Source organism: Somniosus microcephalus, chromosome 3 (assembly GCF_052327205.1).
Source record: "Somniosus microcephalus isolate GS21.2 chromosome 3, FLI_Smic_1.0, whole genome shotgun sequence".
Lineage (NCBI taxonomy): Eukaryota > Metazoa > Chordata > Chondrichthyes > Squaliformes > Somniosidae > Somniosus > Somniosus microcephalus.
The window spans coordinates 251,206,238-251,221,834 of NC_140989.1; the positions used below are offsets into that span (position 1 = coordinate 251,206,238).

General features: G+C 44.7%; 1 protein-coding gene across 2 annotated transcripts in view; it reads left to right on the forward strand.

Moving 5' to 3' along the window:
• LOC147121829 (ral guanine nucleotide dissociation stimulator-like 1) overlaps positions 1-15,597 on the forward strand; it is a 37,212-nt gene that overhangs the window by 11,595 nt on the left and 10,020 nt on the right. The window contains exons 3-4 of one of the 2 annotated variants that reach the window (XM_085982341.1): positions 3,976-4,050; positions 15,225-15,416. In XM_085982341.1, coding sequence (XP_085838467.1) covers positions 3,976-4,050; positions 15,225-15,416 — 267 coding nt within the window. The remainder of the gene's footprint in view (positions 1-3,975; positions 4,051-15,224; positions 15,417-15,597) is intronic. The other variant, XM_085982342.1, reaches the window with a different exon arrangement.

The following is a 15,597-nucleotide window of genomic DNA, read 5'->3' on the forward strand; positions in this document are numbered from 1 at the left end:
GTGTTCTCCAAATGCCACTTCTGAAAGAAGAATTTTGCAGAGTATCTTTTCTGCTATTAGCCCTAGATCTGTTCTGGGTTTTTTTTTGTTTTTGTTTTCCTCTCCCAGGAGATTACATGGCTGTGGTGGGGGGGGGGTGGGTGTGTTAAGAGTCTAGTCATGATGCTTCAGCCATCATGGGGTGTGGGGCAGGCTTGATGGACCAGCTGGCCTTTCCTGCCTGTTGACTTCATGTTTATATCCTTTACCACCTTGAGCATGAAATTCATCAACACTTTTCTTTGGGTGGAGGAGATGGAAAAGGGGTGCAGACATTTGTAATTAAAAGGAAATTATGTTGAAATAGCTACCTTGGTTCAGTCATTGGCTCAAATGCCACTCAAGTGAAACATTGTGCACAGTGTAAATGCAGCCATTTTGAGGTGTGGTAATCCTAGTGAGGCCCAGAAGCTGTGTGTCCGCTCTTTGTATCTGGCCTTCCTGTTCACCTGGGGTTGTTGGCAGAGTTGCTGCTTCCTCAGATGGTGGAATCTAGTACAAGGGGCCACAATCTTAAAATTAACTCGGCCATTCAGGAGTGAAATCAGGAAGCACTTCTTCGCACAAAGGGTAGTGGAAATCTGGAATTCTCTTTTTGTCGCCCCCCACCGCCCCCCCCCCCAAACAGAAAAAAGGCACTAGCTGCTGCGTCGATTGGAATTTTAAAACTGAGATCGACCGATTATTGTTAGGTAAGGGTATCCAGGGATATGGATAAAAGGCGAGTAAATGGAATTGAGGTGCAGATCAGCTGTGATCTAGTCGAATGATGGAACAAGCTGTTGAATGGCCTATTCCTGTTCTATGTTAGTGTCAGCTGTGGCTCAGTGGGTAGCACACTCGCTTCTAGGTCAGAAGGTTGTGGGTTCGAGTCCCACTCCAGTGACTTGAGCACACGAAGCTAGGCTGACACTCTAGTGCAGTGCTGAGGGAGTGCTGCACTGTCAGAGGTGCCGTCTTTCGGATGAGATGTTAAACCAAGGCCCCGTCTGCCCCCTCAGGTGGACGTAAAAGATCCCAGCAGGAGAGTTATCCCTGGTGTCCTGGCCAATATTTATCCCTCAACCAACATAACAAAAACAGATTATCTGGTCAAGTGATTACACTTCAAAAGTACTTCATTGGCTGTAAAGCGCTTTGAGACGTCCAGTGGTCGTGGAAGGCGCTATAGAAAAGTTTTTTTTCTTTCTATGTAAAATTCCTCCATGGCCTTGCGCCCCCCCCCTCTCCTTTCTGTAACCCCCTCCAGTCTTACAGCCCTCTGCGAACTCTGCATTCCTCCAACTCTGGCCTCTTGTCCATGCCCCCACTTCCTTCATCCCACCATTGGGGGCCGTGCCTTCAGCTGTCTAGGCCCTAAACTCTGGAATTCCCTCCCTAGAACTCTCCACTTCACTCTCCTCCTTTAAGAAAGTTCATAACACGTACCTCTTTGACCAAGCATTTGGTCAACTGTCCTAATTTCTCTCTCTTTGGCTTGGTGTCATTTTTTTCCCCGATTACTCTCCTGGGAAGCGCCTTGGGACGCTTTACTATGTTAAAGGCGCTATATAAATGTAAGCTGTTGTTACAAGTCTGTCAACTTCCATTTGCAACAGATTGAGTGTAGTCCACTGTCGTCCTCCTTGCTGTTTGATGAAGAAAAAGTAAAGGAATGCTTTGAAAGGGGGTGGGGATGGAGGTGATGGGAGAATTGAGAGGCATATTCTCACTATTCATTGAGTAAACTAAAAGACTCGCTAGAACAAACTAAGACTTGCTAAACCCTATAGGACCTGGACCTGTACCAACTCTGCAGTATCACCCTGCCCCCACAGACACTTCCTGTGGGAAAGTTCTCGGCCTATTACCTCGCTGGCATGTTTCAGATCACAATGTGGGTGCAGACCCATGTGCCATCATTCCATGGTGAACCATGCTGGAATATTACTCAACAAGGCAGCACTTGAGACTGTGTCCCTCAACAAAATGAAAACCGCTAGCTTAGAATATTGTGGTTGTTTGCCAATATGTGTGCGACTTGAGATAACAACTCTTCCTCCTTCCATGCCACATTTGTTGAAATTCTCAACAGCCATAGAAAAGATGTTTGTGTGTTTTGGGGAACAATTAAAAGGTGGGAAATCTGTATATAAGCAAAATCCGCTAACGTTAGTTGTAACTGGGCAATAAATGCGGCATTGCCAGCTTCACCCATGTCCCAAGAACAAATTTTAAAACTGGGGATTGATTGTAGAAATTGTCAGTTGTTAGGGGGAGTGTGGGGACTAATTTTACTGGATATTGGGTCATTAAAAAATGAAGACCAAACTGGCAACATATATACATGCAGTAGAGTGCAATAAAATGAAGAAGCTGCATTTAATGAAGTGCTATTGGAGAGGCCTGAATACTTAATTTTTGATGATTCCAGTAACAGAAATGATTAGCACAGTACCAGGTTACTTGAGTTTTGAAGACTGGGTTTCCCAGTGCAGCAGACACTAACATGCCCAAGAGTAAATGCGTGCTTTCATCGCCCTAGGTGGTGCCAGTATTTCACTGAGCTGTACGAATTGTGTTGTGTGCAATTTGCCATGCTCATTGCAGCATATAAACACTGAACGGTTGGCTATTGGGCTACGTCTGTTGAAAGAAGGGAAGTATGTTCAGCATAAAGGACTCAACCCTTTTTATGTTGTGCATTTATTTTGGGGGAGGGGGGGGGGAAAGAGTGGAGAAAACACCTACCTGAAGACTCTGATGCACATTATGGCTCTGTAATTACTGTAATAAAGAGTCTAGCTGTTGAGTCGGTGGGAGATGAATCACCTATCTGATTAGTCGCAAATGTCTTGCTCCTACAGTCTACTACTTAGCAAGTCTGTTGCTTTCTGTAGAATCTACCCACTCATAAACTCCTACATTGTCCTTGCCTTTCAGTCAGGATGCCTTCATGGAGTCACTCATTCCAGAGATGCACTGACACTTTTCATACTACCAATCGTACACTAACCTATTGCCACTTTTCAGGCAGGAGTTGGAGAGTTGGAGAGTGGAATCATTTAATGTTTTTTGTTTCTCTAATTCACATTTATACTGTTGATTTCAGGCTCCAATGGTTTACAGATCCCTTTCAACTGTTTCCTCCCCCCCCCCCCCCCCCAAGGAAGGCGTGAAAGATCCCATGGCACTATTCGAAGAAGTGCAGGGGAGTTTCTCCTGGTGTCCTGGACAGTATTTATCTCTCGACCAACATCTAAAAATCAGATGAACTGGCCATTACTTCATTGCTGTTTGTGGGACCTTGCTGTGTGCAAATTGGCTGCCGTGTTTCCTACATTTTAGTGACTACGCTTCAAAAAGTATAAAGCTGGCTGTAAAGTGCTTTGGGACGTACTGAAGTCATAAATATCGATATAAATGCACGTTCTTTCTTTTCTCTACTTATTTTTAAAAAAGTGCTGCCGTGTTTCCGCCTCGGGAGGGTTACCAGTGAACAGCAACAACTTGCATTTATTTAGTGCCTATTAATGTAGCAAAATGCCCCAAGACACTTCAGAGGTGTAAGGGAGGGTGGGAGAAAGGAGCTATACAGACTGCAAAGGCCCCATGTCTGTGCTGAGTTCGCTGCTGTCCACTGGCATGGCAATACAAGTGCTAGAATTGGCCTCGGCATCTCTGGGCTAGGGAAAGGAAAGTTGGCCAGGGAAACCCACTCCGTCCAGAGACGACCCCTGTTGGGGGGGCCCATTGACCTCCTCCACAGTCCAAGGTCACCCGTGCATAATGGCCGATAGTAGAGACTGGTCCCTGTGGAGCTGTATCACACCAAGGAGTCAAAATACCTTCAGCGGGGGAGGAAAAAGTAATATTTAGTTATTTCTAGTGAATATATTCCCTCATGGGCCAAACTCCGTCACACACCTGATTTACAGTCTTTGTCTTTCTTTTCAGAGCCCAGTACTGAAAATGAACAATATGTGTCGTAAATTCAAAAGATGTTTCAAATCAAAGAAGCTGTTGCCTAAGGTATTCTATTGCGCTGTTGTGAAGCTTCCTGATTTATCAATCCAGTTAATGTGTGTGGTTGACAGTGTGTTTTTTGTTGCTGTAATGGGAGACTGGTACTAAATGTCTACTCGCCAGTAATGTCTGGGTCAGGATGCTAGGGAGCCATCGTGATCTGTCCCATTGCTCGTGACAGATGAACGAATCTTCTAGAACATCCGCAAAGCAGCTTTTAACCTAATTTGTTGTTTTGACAACAACAGCCACACCTACTCCGATGTGGGGAAACCACTCCAGCGATTTTGTGTTTTGGCATTTCAATAGCGAGGTGCTGTGGGCCCCACCCCCCCCAAACATTCAAGAAAGTTCCATTTCTCATCTTGGGACATGTGCTTGTGCTTCATTTTGAATCCTGCTATATAAAAATGGTGACATTTCTCCAACCTTGCTGCACACTCTTTCACAGTTTGTCATTAATTTCATGTGGCCTGAATTATTTTAGTTACAGTCGGTTTGCTCAGGCGTGTATTAAAAAATGTGGGTTTTTTTGGTCAGTCGTTTGCCTCGTTTCCACAAGGCACTCGATGAATTATTGTGCCCAGTTGCTGATTGGACTGACTGCAGCAAACCAAGTCAGCTGTGATGGGACAGACTGAAACATCTGCTTCCTACGGTGAAATGCAGATGTGTGCATGTGGCCCAGTTACATTAAATCAGTGTTGCCCAATACATTAGCCACTGGCCACGTGTGGCGACTTGGGAGCCCAGATGTGGCCAACTGCATGTCTGATTAGTAAAAAGAAAAATGAGTAATAGACACAGTCACAGGGTATGTGACCTCAATATTTATATTTTTTGTTCATTTATTGGTAAAATGGTAAGATGAAAAGCAGTGTGTTTGTGCAAGTGTTTTTTGAATGAGTGCTTTGCTTCCTTGGTTACTGAATGGTGATAAATGTTTAGTAATTATACACAGGTGAAGTACATTTACCTGTATTGTGAGTGTATGTGAGGTGTTTTTGACTAAAATGGTGCCACTGTAGCCACACTTGTCCAGTAGAAATTGCTGACTAACCGTGACACCACTTTAAATGGAAGCGACCATGAGGAAAATCCTGTGAGACTGACGGAAGGAAAGCCTTGCTTCAGATCACTGCCCACATTTCCAAAGAGTGCGGCATGCAATTTTTCTTCCTCTGAACACCAGCTCATAGGGTTGATTGCTGTTTTTATTCCCTAAAGCATTAACTTAGAAAGTTTTACAGTGCACCAGGGAATTTGAGAGGCTTGTTGGTGGGCACGAGTTATTTTCCACTAGGATTTCGACAGAACATAATAGTGGAACATGAATCATTTCTGACGGTGCCCGTTTGACCTGTGGGGCGAGGGGAGGAGGATAGCCAGCAGTACAGTTTATTTTATTTTTTTAAATGTATCCTTCCAGATTTAGGTTGGTTTGGCGATCAGGTTTTGAGCTGTGTAACACCAGGGTGAAATACTGACGACGTTAATAGTGGAATTAGGGGAGCGTGTTACACTAGTGCCTTGGCACCAATATGCAGAATCAGGCTAGTTAGAATACTAACTGAGCACTAAATATTTAGGGGGAGAAATTCAGTACCGCCCATTTTGGGGCGCTAATATCGGCCGGGCGCAAAGTTTAGCGCCTGGCGCTAATTATCGCCTCCGACTGTAAAATTCGCCCCTAGAGGTGATTTGAGCGCTAAATCAGGCGCTACGCACCACTCAAGGTGCTAACGTCAGGGAGCGAGGCGCTACCTCAGAACGCTACCGAAGCTCAAGCGATGTCAGTTACCATGGAAGCCAGACAGACTGGAGCCATCCAGTTCTTAAAGGGAAGGGGCCATCTTGCTGGCCAGCCACACCCTGCTCATTGCAGCCTTGAATCTTGGCTTGGAGAGACCTCTAAAGCAATTGTGTTGGATGCCCTAATGGATAGGCGCAGGGAAAGAGCTCGGCGCTTAGTAACCTCAAAAGTGGTGCCGAGGGCCAAAACTCCTTAGAACAGCGTTAAATCTCTCCCCCTCAACCTGTGTGTACCAAATATTTTGCCAACAAGAAAAGACAGGAAGCGGCCGCCTTTAAAGCGTGCTCCCCCAGCCCCTTCCCGACTGCAAAACGTTTCCCTCTACCTGTCGTTGCTAGCAGCAGTTGGAAAGGCAGGGGGCGCCACACAATATCCGGTCTGGGGCATTGCACGCGGGTGCAGGAGATCGTAGTGTTTAGTGCCACCGCAAAATGTCTGGTCAATTTTGCGAGTGGCGCAAAAATCACCGCGCTCAGGTGCTAACGGGAGGTGCTACGCAACCGAATTTTTCCCCCTTAGTATGCAAATGCGCTCACTTTCCTATCCCAACATCTGCTTGATTTCTTGTTGCGAGGGCTGGGCAATTCCCTTCCAATTTACGCTAATTTTTTTTGGCCTTAATGCTTTCTCTCGTATTTAAACGAAATGTCGCATATTCTCTTTTAGGAGAATTTTTTTAGGCTTGCATTTTTTTTGAGGGAGAGCATTAATCTTTATCTCTTGCCACAGGCTACGCATGAATGCAGTTGTTTAATGCACTACGATCTGTTTATGTAATAAAAATTAATATCCTTTGACGTTTTGTGCGTAGCCGGCTTGTTTAACTTGAGGTAATTCATTGTGTCCTATTATAAGCATTTGTTTCCTTTAAGCTTCCTTTGTGAGTTTATATTTTGTTTACAGACTGCAATCCGGTGATTTCTGTTGGTAGGAAATCCACTTTGTTCGGGCTCCTCACTGCTACCAAGGAGCCGATGCTGCCTAACAATGTTGGCTCTGCATTCATGTCATGCTCAGCCAGCAGTGTGCATCACTGTGGGATCTGGCGCGCTTTTTTTTTCATTCAAGGGATGTGGACGTCGCCAGCAAGGCCAGCATTTATTGCCCATCCCTAATTGCCCTGGAGAAGGTGGTGGTGAGCTGCCTTGAACTGATATTGCATCGACGACTCCAACCCCCGTTGTTCACTTCCTCTGTTGGGAGGCTGGCAAGACCAATCCAATTTAGTGTATACAGACACCAATCTCTAGGAAGCTGGTGTTCAAGTCCCGTGAAGCTCTGACATCCTGATGTTGGAAGAATGCTTGAAGGGATAATTACTAGTCCTAGCCCCTTTAGGGCTACCCCGGATCAGGCGTATTCCTCAGACGTTCACTTTCAACTAAAGTTTGAGGTAGCCGAATCCTAAAGTCGCTTAATTGGGTCTAAAGGTCCGGACTGTCTCTCCCTAAAGGAAAGGAACAACCTGAAAATGTTACCGTCCTCCAGATAGCACATTTTTAATAAGTTTAGCTAGACTGTAACGTTCCAGATATTCTGAGGGCCCGGAAAACTCCCCCAGAATTCTGCAACTCCTCACCAAAGAGTGTACAGAGATTGAGTTCGCGAGTTTGATACAGAATTCTTATGTGAGACAATTCTAAAAATATATAGATTTATTAAAGAACCGACATGTAATTTACAGTTGGTGAGTCAATTGCAACATTAACAGTTCCAAAAAGAGAAAGCTTAACAATCCTATTAGAGAACCTTACTCTCAAATCTTAACTTTGCTACAGTTTTACAGTTCTTAAAGTTCTATTCAGGATATCCACCAAAATCAAATACCTTTGATCCCCGAGGTACAAAATGTTGTAGACACAGAGCCGCCTCTGAAGCCGAGAATCACTTTGCCCCTTTAAAGCGAGTCTATATCCCATTTGAGAGTTCAATATTTATACCCTTTTCCAGTGGTATTTCCTTTAAGGTTTTCTGCTGATGTAAGCTAATTATCTCTAGTCATTTTTCTGTTGACCCCTGCAATTCTTAGTCACCTCAGCTGGTAGCATTACAGAATTATGTCTCTTCTCTAGGTGTTCTAAGTTTACCATAAAAAACGGTGTTACGGCATGTGTGTTTTTTACTTGATGTCATTTTTACGAAGGCAGATGTTTCTTACTTTTATGTGCTTCTTTATGAAGTGTAAATTAGAACACCTTGTACAGGGTGGACCATTGTTTCATTCCGAAAGGTTCAGCCTGCCGGAGCCTTTAACTTTCAGTTTCAGTAAGGTTATTGATTCAGTGTCAACAACTATTTTATCTCTAGCCAGAATGCTTTCACAGCTTTTTCATCGTTCGGTTTCTAGATTTCCAGACCCAGTTTGTCATGTTTTAATAAGGCCAGAATTCTTTCATGAGACAGTGTAATTTTCTGAATAGGTTATGTGGCTGATTCTTTAACATGCTCACAATGGGAAAGACCACCAAACCTGCACTGTGTAGTCAGGGGCCTGAATTTTGGGTTAAAACACTCCAACTTGAATATTGCAACCCTTTTATGTATGGAAAAAGTGCTTCCTGACTTCACACTTTTTAAAAAGTGGTTTAATCTAGTAAAACTACCTAAGCTCCACCAGCTGCTCCTTAAATGGCTCAGTGGGTATATGAACTGTGGGTTGTTGTACTAACGCAAAACAGAGCAGAAGGTTCTCTGTTTGATTCCTGGTCTGGGCAAGAATCATCTGAGCGCAGTGAGGTATTACAATTGCTCTTGGTGCCCATTTGCTAGGAAGGGGAAAAAACAGCATAAAAAATCACCGGAAACCCCAGTGTAAAGTGGTGATAGCCGCAACACACTTGCACTTTAAATTCCGCGATCGTTTGCGCTGTTGAATTTCATTCCGCCCAGATTCTGTTGTTATCTGGGTGGAAATCATGCAGAAACTCCAGGCCATTATGTGTTACATAGAATTAAACCACGTATTCTCTGATTTGCAATGAGAACCCGCATGGGCAATCCATGTGTGCATATGTATAAAATCTTGCTTTAGAGTAGTACCCAAGATACCTCTAGTTGGTCTCACTTAGAACTGATTTGTGCAATGGTAATTCCATTCATTAGAAGAGGGTTGGCGGCGATTCAGAAACTTCTTGTGTATTGTGTTGTGCACAAAATAACATTGTTTTTGATACGATTACTTCCCAAAAGAAGAATGAGGATATGGTTGCGTGGCTTCAATAGAGGGCAACTGTGCAATAAGCTTTTTGGCTTTGTCTTGTGAGAGCTGAGGGCTGTATTGAAGCTTACTATTATTACCAGGAGTGAATCATCTCCAGTTCAGTTGAATTTGCTTGGTGTGCATTTTTCCAGGGATGCAGCCAGGCACAGAGTTGCTTGCTCAGGAATCTGACTGCAGTTGTGCCAATTATTTGAACAAAGGTTGGTGGCGGGCAGCAGTTGGCTTCTTCCACCAGTCATTCAGAAGATTTGTACAGAGAATCAGCATGGGATGCCTGCCATGTGACCATGTGCTGGGCAGCTAAAGAGCCCTCCTTGTTGTAGCTGGTGAATAGCTTTGCGCAATAGCTGTGAATGATATCGGTTGCCAATTTGTGGGGGGAGGTGGGTGCGGATGTTGGTGCATTTTAATATTGTAGCTGTAGCACAGGACAATTTGCCATCCTTTTAATGATTTAATGAACTAAAGTAGCTTTCATAGAATGGTTACAGCACAGAAGGAGGCCATTCGGTCTGTCGAGCCCATGCCGGCTTTCTGCAAGAGCACTTCAGCTAGTCCCACACCCCCATCCGCCCTTTCTCCGAAGCCCTCCAATTTTAGTTACTTATCCAATTCCTTTTTGAACGCCACGATCGAAGAATAATAACAAAAAGATTGATTAAAAAAGGGAAGATAGATTATGAAAGTAAATTAGCAAAATATATAAAAAAAGATAGTAAGAGTTTTTATAGTTATATAAAAAGAAAAAGGGTGGCTCAAGTAAATGTTGGTCCCTTAGAGGATGAGACCGGGAAATTAATGGTGGGAAATATGGAGATGGCAAAAACACTGAATGAATATTTTATATCAGTCTTTACAGTAGAAGGCACTAAGAATATCCCAACACTGGACAAACAGGGGGCTAAAGGGGGGAGGAGCTAAACACGATCAAAATCACTAAGGAAGTGGTACTCGGTAAAATAATGGGACTCCAGGCGGATAAGTCACCTGGACCTGATGGCTTACATCCAAGGGTCTTGAGGGAAGTGGCGGTAGGGATTGTGGATGCATTGGTAATAATTTTCCAAAACTCCCTGGACTCGGCAAAGGTCCCGGCAGACTGGAAAACTGCTAATGTAACACCCTTATTTAAAAAGGGCAGTAGACAGAAGGCTGGAAACTATAGACCGGTTAGCCTAACATCTGTGGTAGGTAAAATTTTGGAGTCCATTATTAAGGAGACAGTAACAGGACATTTGGATAATAATTTAATAGGACAAAGTCAGCATGGTTTTATGAAGGGGAAGTCGTGTTTGACAAATTTGCTGGAGTTCTTTGAGGAAGTAACATATAGGGTGGATAAAGGGGAACCAGTGGACGTAGTGTATTTAGACTTCCAAAAGGCATTTGACAAGGTGCCACACAAGATTATTGCTTGAGATAAAAAAAATCACGGGATTGGGGGTAATATTCTGACATGGATAGAGGATTGGCTATCTAACAGAAGGCAGAGAGTTGGGATAAATGGTTCATTCTCAGACTGGCAATCAGTAACTAGTGGTGTTCCGCAGGGGTCAGTGCTGGGTCCCCAACTCTTTACAATCTATATTAACGATTTGGAGGAGGGGACCGAGTGTAACATATCAAAGTTTGCAGATGATACTAAGATGGGAGGGAAAGTAGTGAGTGAGGAGGACATAAAAAACCTGCAAGAGGACATAGACAGGCTAAGTAAGTGGGCAGAGATTTGGCAGATGGAATACAATACTGGAAAGTGTGAGGTTATGCACTTTGGCAGGAAAAATCGTAGAGCAAGTTATTATCTTAATGGCAAGAAACTGGAAAGTACTGAAGTACAAAGGGATCTGGGGGTCCTGGTGCACGAAACTCAAAAGGTTAGTATGCGGGTGCAGCAAGTGATTAAGAAGGCCAATGGAATGTTGGCTTTCATTGCTAGGGGGATAGAATATAAAAATAGGGAGGTATTGCTTCAGTTGTACAAGGTATTGGTGAGACCGCACCTGGAATACTGCATACAGTTTTGGTGCCCATACTTAAGAAAAGACATACTTGCTCTCGAGTCAGTACAAAGAAGGTTCACTCGGTTAATCCCGGGGTTGAGGGGATGGACATATGAGGAGAGGTTGAGTAGATTGGGACTCTACTCATTGGAGTTCAGAAGAATGAGAGGCGATCTTATTGAAACATATAAGATTGTGAAGGGGTTGGATCGGGTGGATGCGGGGAGGATGTTCCCGATGATGGGTGAAACTAGAACTAGGGTGCATAGTCTTAGAATAAGGGGCTGCTCTTTCAAAACTGAGATGAGGAGGAACTACTTCACTCAGAGGGTGGTAGGTCCATGGAATATGCTGCCCCAAAAAGCTGTAGAAGCTACATCATTACATAAATTTAAAACAGAAATAGACAGTTTCCTAGAAGTAAAGGGAATTAAGGGTTACGGGTCATGAGTCTAGATTCGGATCGGTCATGGCCCTGTGGGTAGCGGAGCGGGCCCAGGGGCCGTGTAGCCTGATCCTGCTCCTATTTCGTGTGTCTAATTCTGTTAGTTTCAGGAGATAGTTCTGTGATAGAGATTGGCGGTTAGGGTCAGATCAGCCATGATCTTATTGAATGGCGGAGCAGGCTCGAGGGGCCGATTGGCCTACTCCTGCTCCTATTTCTTATGTTCTTATCTAGATCATTCCTGTATGTTATGGGAACTATTTGTTCAGAAGCTGTACACTGGCAAGCACAGCATGTATAAACAGCAAAGTGCGAAGGACACGGATGCTGCAGTGGGGTCCCTTCATCCAGTCAACTGTGTTTGAATACAATTCTGGTTGATCGGTTAAAATTCTCCTCTGCTGGCTGTTGAGCAAAAATGTAGGAATCTTGGAGTAGCCATTAAAATGGCCAGTGTAGGAACTAGCAAAAATTCCCACTAGTAGAATAAGGCTGGAGCTTGGGTGCATTGCTGAGACAGAATAGACGGGCCTCTACTGTGTCCCAGATTCTACTTTACCTTGGGGTGCTTAATGCTGAAGGTTATACAAGAGAAAAATGTTTCATTACCTGGCTGATGTCCATCAATTTGAATGAATGCTAAGCAGATAAATAAATATATAAAATTGCAAGGTGGGTATATCTTTGTATTACCTAATCAAAATTGTCCAATTGAATATTTTTTGCCCCATATGACTGCCGTCCGTCCATCTGCATATGTAACGTGTGAACTTCACCTGGAACATCAAGTACCAGGTAGTGTTGAGCCCTTTTCTGGAAGCCGAGATGATGCAGATCTCCTCCTCCCACTGCAGCGGATATGGTTCAGTACTTCATGTATATTGTATGTACTTTTCCGGACAGAATCTGTAGAAGTGGAAAAATTAAGCTCGATCAGAATTTTTTTTTACGTCTAAAAACACAATTGGCTAAAAATTGAGTAGCGCCTCAATTGGGGCGCTAACTTCGCCGGGGCGCTAAAAGTAGCGCCCCAGAAAAATTAGCATCCCCGCGCCAGAAATTGAGTGGTTGCGCCCCAAGAGGGAAGCGGGGCGCTACTGGAGGCACCCCGCATCCCTCTTGGGGCGCTGTGAGTCAATATTGCGGCATTATGTGCTGCAGCGCCACACGCTGCGGTATTGCAGGCCTTCCTCCCCTTTTTAAAGGGGAGGGGCCTTGTGCAGCGTGACCTGGGGCCCAGCTGGGCCTCCGGGGATCGGGAGTGCAGGCAAAAGAGCCCGGCACTCGAGAAGTGCGGGGCTCTTGGAGCGCAGCCAGCACTCCGCGGGGGGGTGGGCATTTCAGGAGGTCTGGGACAGGAGTGCTGGCAGGCGTCCAGCAACAAAAATGGCCGCCCCGCACCTCCCCTTTAAATTGCGCCTCCCCGGCTGCAGGTACATCTCCCCCCCCACCCTGTCAGACATAGCGTCCGGCGGTAATTCAAGGGGCGCTCCCGAGGATCGTGGCCAGGGCATGAGCGGGGCGCTGTGCACACCAATGACATCATCGCCAGTAGTGCAGTGCTGCAGGGTGCTACCGGTTAGCGCCACCACTAACCTCCCGCTGAATTTTGTGGGAGGCGTGAGCAGTGCAGGGCCTGGGCGCTAGTTGGTTTGTGTCCTGTTAGCACCCTCTTAAGGTGCTAACGGGAGGTGCAACCAACTGAATTTTTCCCCCAATGGGTGTTGTGCACCTGAAGCCTAGTCACATTCATGCTTTTATTTTCATTGGTGTTAACTGTTCAACAGTTTGGTGCTGTACCCTTACAAATCTCCGAGCAGATCTAGTGCATGTACATTATTCAAAGGTTCTTAACTCTCACATACTAAGTTGGTGTGAAACATTCCATCTTTAAACCTCTAATGTAGTGCTGTTTTCATATCTAGCCTTTGGTAAAAATGATGGAAGCTTTGTCTCGAGACTGAATACTACCAGTATGAAAAAAAATTACGCACATTTTGTGATGCAAATGTGTTTGCCGTATTAAAATTCTCCGATTTCCTCCGATGTGTCATGTTATTCTCATTGTTTTGTGGTGGAGGCAGAGGCACTAACTGTCCAGTGCCTTAGGTAACCAGCTTTTGTTTTCTCTTCCAGTTGGTGCATCTGATGCAGTCAGTACAGATAGAAAGAAAGAACTTGCATTTATATAGTGCCGTTCACGACCTCGGGATGCCCCAAAGCATTTTACAGCCAATGAAGTACTTTTTGAAGTGTCGTCACTGTTGTAATGTAGGAAATGCGGCAGCCAGCTTGCACACAGCAAGCTCCTACAAACAGCAATAAAATAATGACCAGATCATTTTTTTGTGATAGTTGAGGGATAAGTGTTGGCCAGGACACTGGATAGCAATTCCCTGCTCTACTTCAAAATAGTACCATGGGATCTTTTATGTCCACCTGAGAGAAGGTGGGAGCCTCAGTGAACATCGCATGCGAAAGACATCACCTCTGGCGGTGCAGCACTCCCTCAGTACTACGCCAAAGTGTTGACCTAGATTTTGTGCTCAATCTCTGGAGTGGGGCTTAAACCCATGGCCTTCTGAATCAGAGACTACCAACTGAGCCACACTGCTGATGCACTATGCTACGTGACATTTGACGTTATTTGATGTTTTTAAAATTGTTGTTGTTGACCTCGTCGTGTGCAAGCTGCTCTCTTTCCCCCTGTAACAGCTGCAGAAACTGTGGCTTGGGCATCCAACCGGTGAACTAACACGATCTAAAGGTTTTATATATGTTATCAGCTGGTAGTCAAATGTGAACCATCCAATTTTGAATGCGTTGGATGGGAAGGGGGGTGGAGGAGGAGGAAGAAAACAGGATGTGGAGCTGTATTTCTTAAGACTTGACTCTTTCCTTCATGGTAGACTAGTGGTACCCTAATTGGAAAAACTGATTGCTTGTCCTTTTCCCCCTCCTCCCCCGGACACACTCCTTATCTCCTTTTGGGCTGATCTTTAACTGGCATGACATTTTATCGGAAAAAAAAAAAAAAATTGTCTCCCAATAAAATCTATTAATGTGGTTACTATCTGGGTATGTACTTTTATTTTGTAGGTGGGTGAAACATAAAATGCAATCCTTTTTCAATTTTTAAGGATGCATCACTATGGCAACAGCTTTCAATTTACTTGAAAGGCCGGAATAATGCATTGAATAAATGCGTGACCGGACACTCGTCTCTTGGCTTAATTTGACCTGCTTAATTCAACCTGCCTAAAGGAAGAAAATGTGGAATTTTCCAATGTGGCGTGCAGACTGCTGCTCTGCCTTGAGAATGGGACTCGACATGATGGGCAGTCCTGCTTGTGATTTAGTAGCTGCAATCCTTTGGACACCTCGTTGCCTTGGCCAGCTAAAAGATTGAGATTAGTCCGTATTAACGCTTTGCCTTTTCTGCTCTTGCTCCTGTTGGTATCTTCAGTTAGTCTGTCTGAGCCTGCCATGCCAATGCAGCAAGACACCATTACTTAATGTACTGGTGATGTATTAAGGGGCAGGTGGCAAGTGCTCCATTTTACAGAGAATTTACAGGACAGAAACAGGCCATTCAGCCCAACCAGCCCATGCCGACATTTATGCTCCACTTAAGACTCTTCCCATCCTTCCTCATCTAACTCTATCGGCATAACCCTCTGTTCCCTTCTCCCTCTTATCTAGCTTCCGCTAGGGCCAGAAGTCATCACGAACAACACTCCAACAAAGAGTTGTGACCAGCCCAAATCCCCTCCGAGCGGGAGTTCCGGCGAGAGCATGGACTCGGTCAGCATTTCATCGTCCGATTCCAGAGTTGTTGGAATCGAAGAGGCCTGCACAACGCCCACAGACACTCCAGAGGAACCGTCGAAGAAGGTGACTTAGAGGGGATTCACTGTGTAAAGCGTATTGACCTGGGAGGTTCGGGATCAACTCGTTCTATCCAGATACATTCTTCTTCTGTATTGTTGCAGTCAAAAGGATACGAGGTGTTTACAAAGGCTGTAGGCCACCATCAGATTCTAGAAAAAATACCATTAGTTCCACAGAGTGAAAA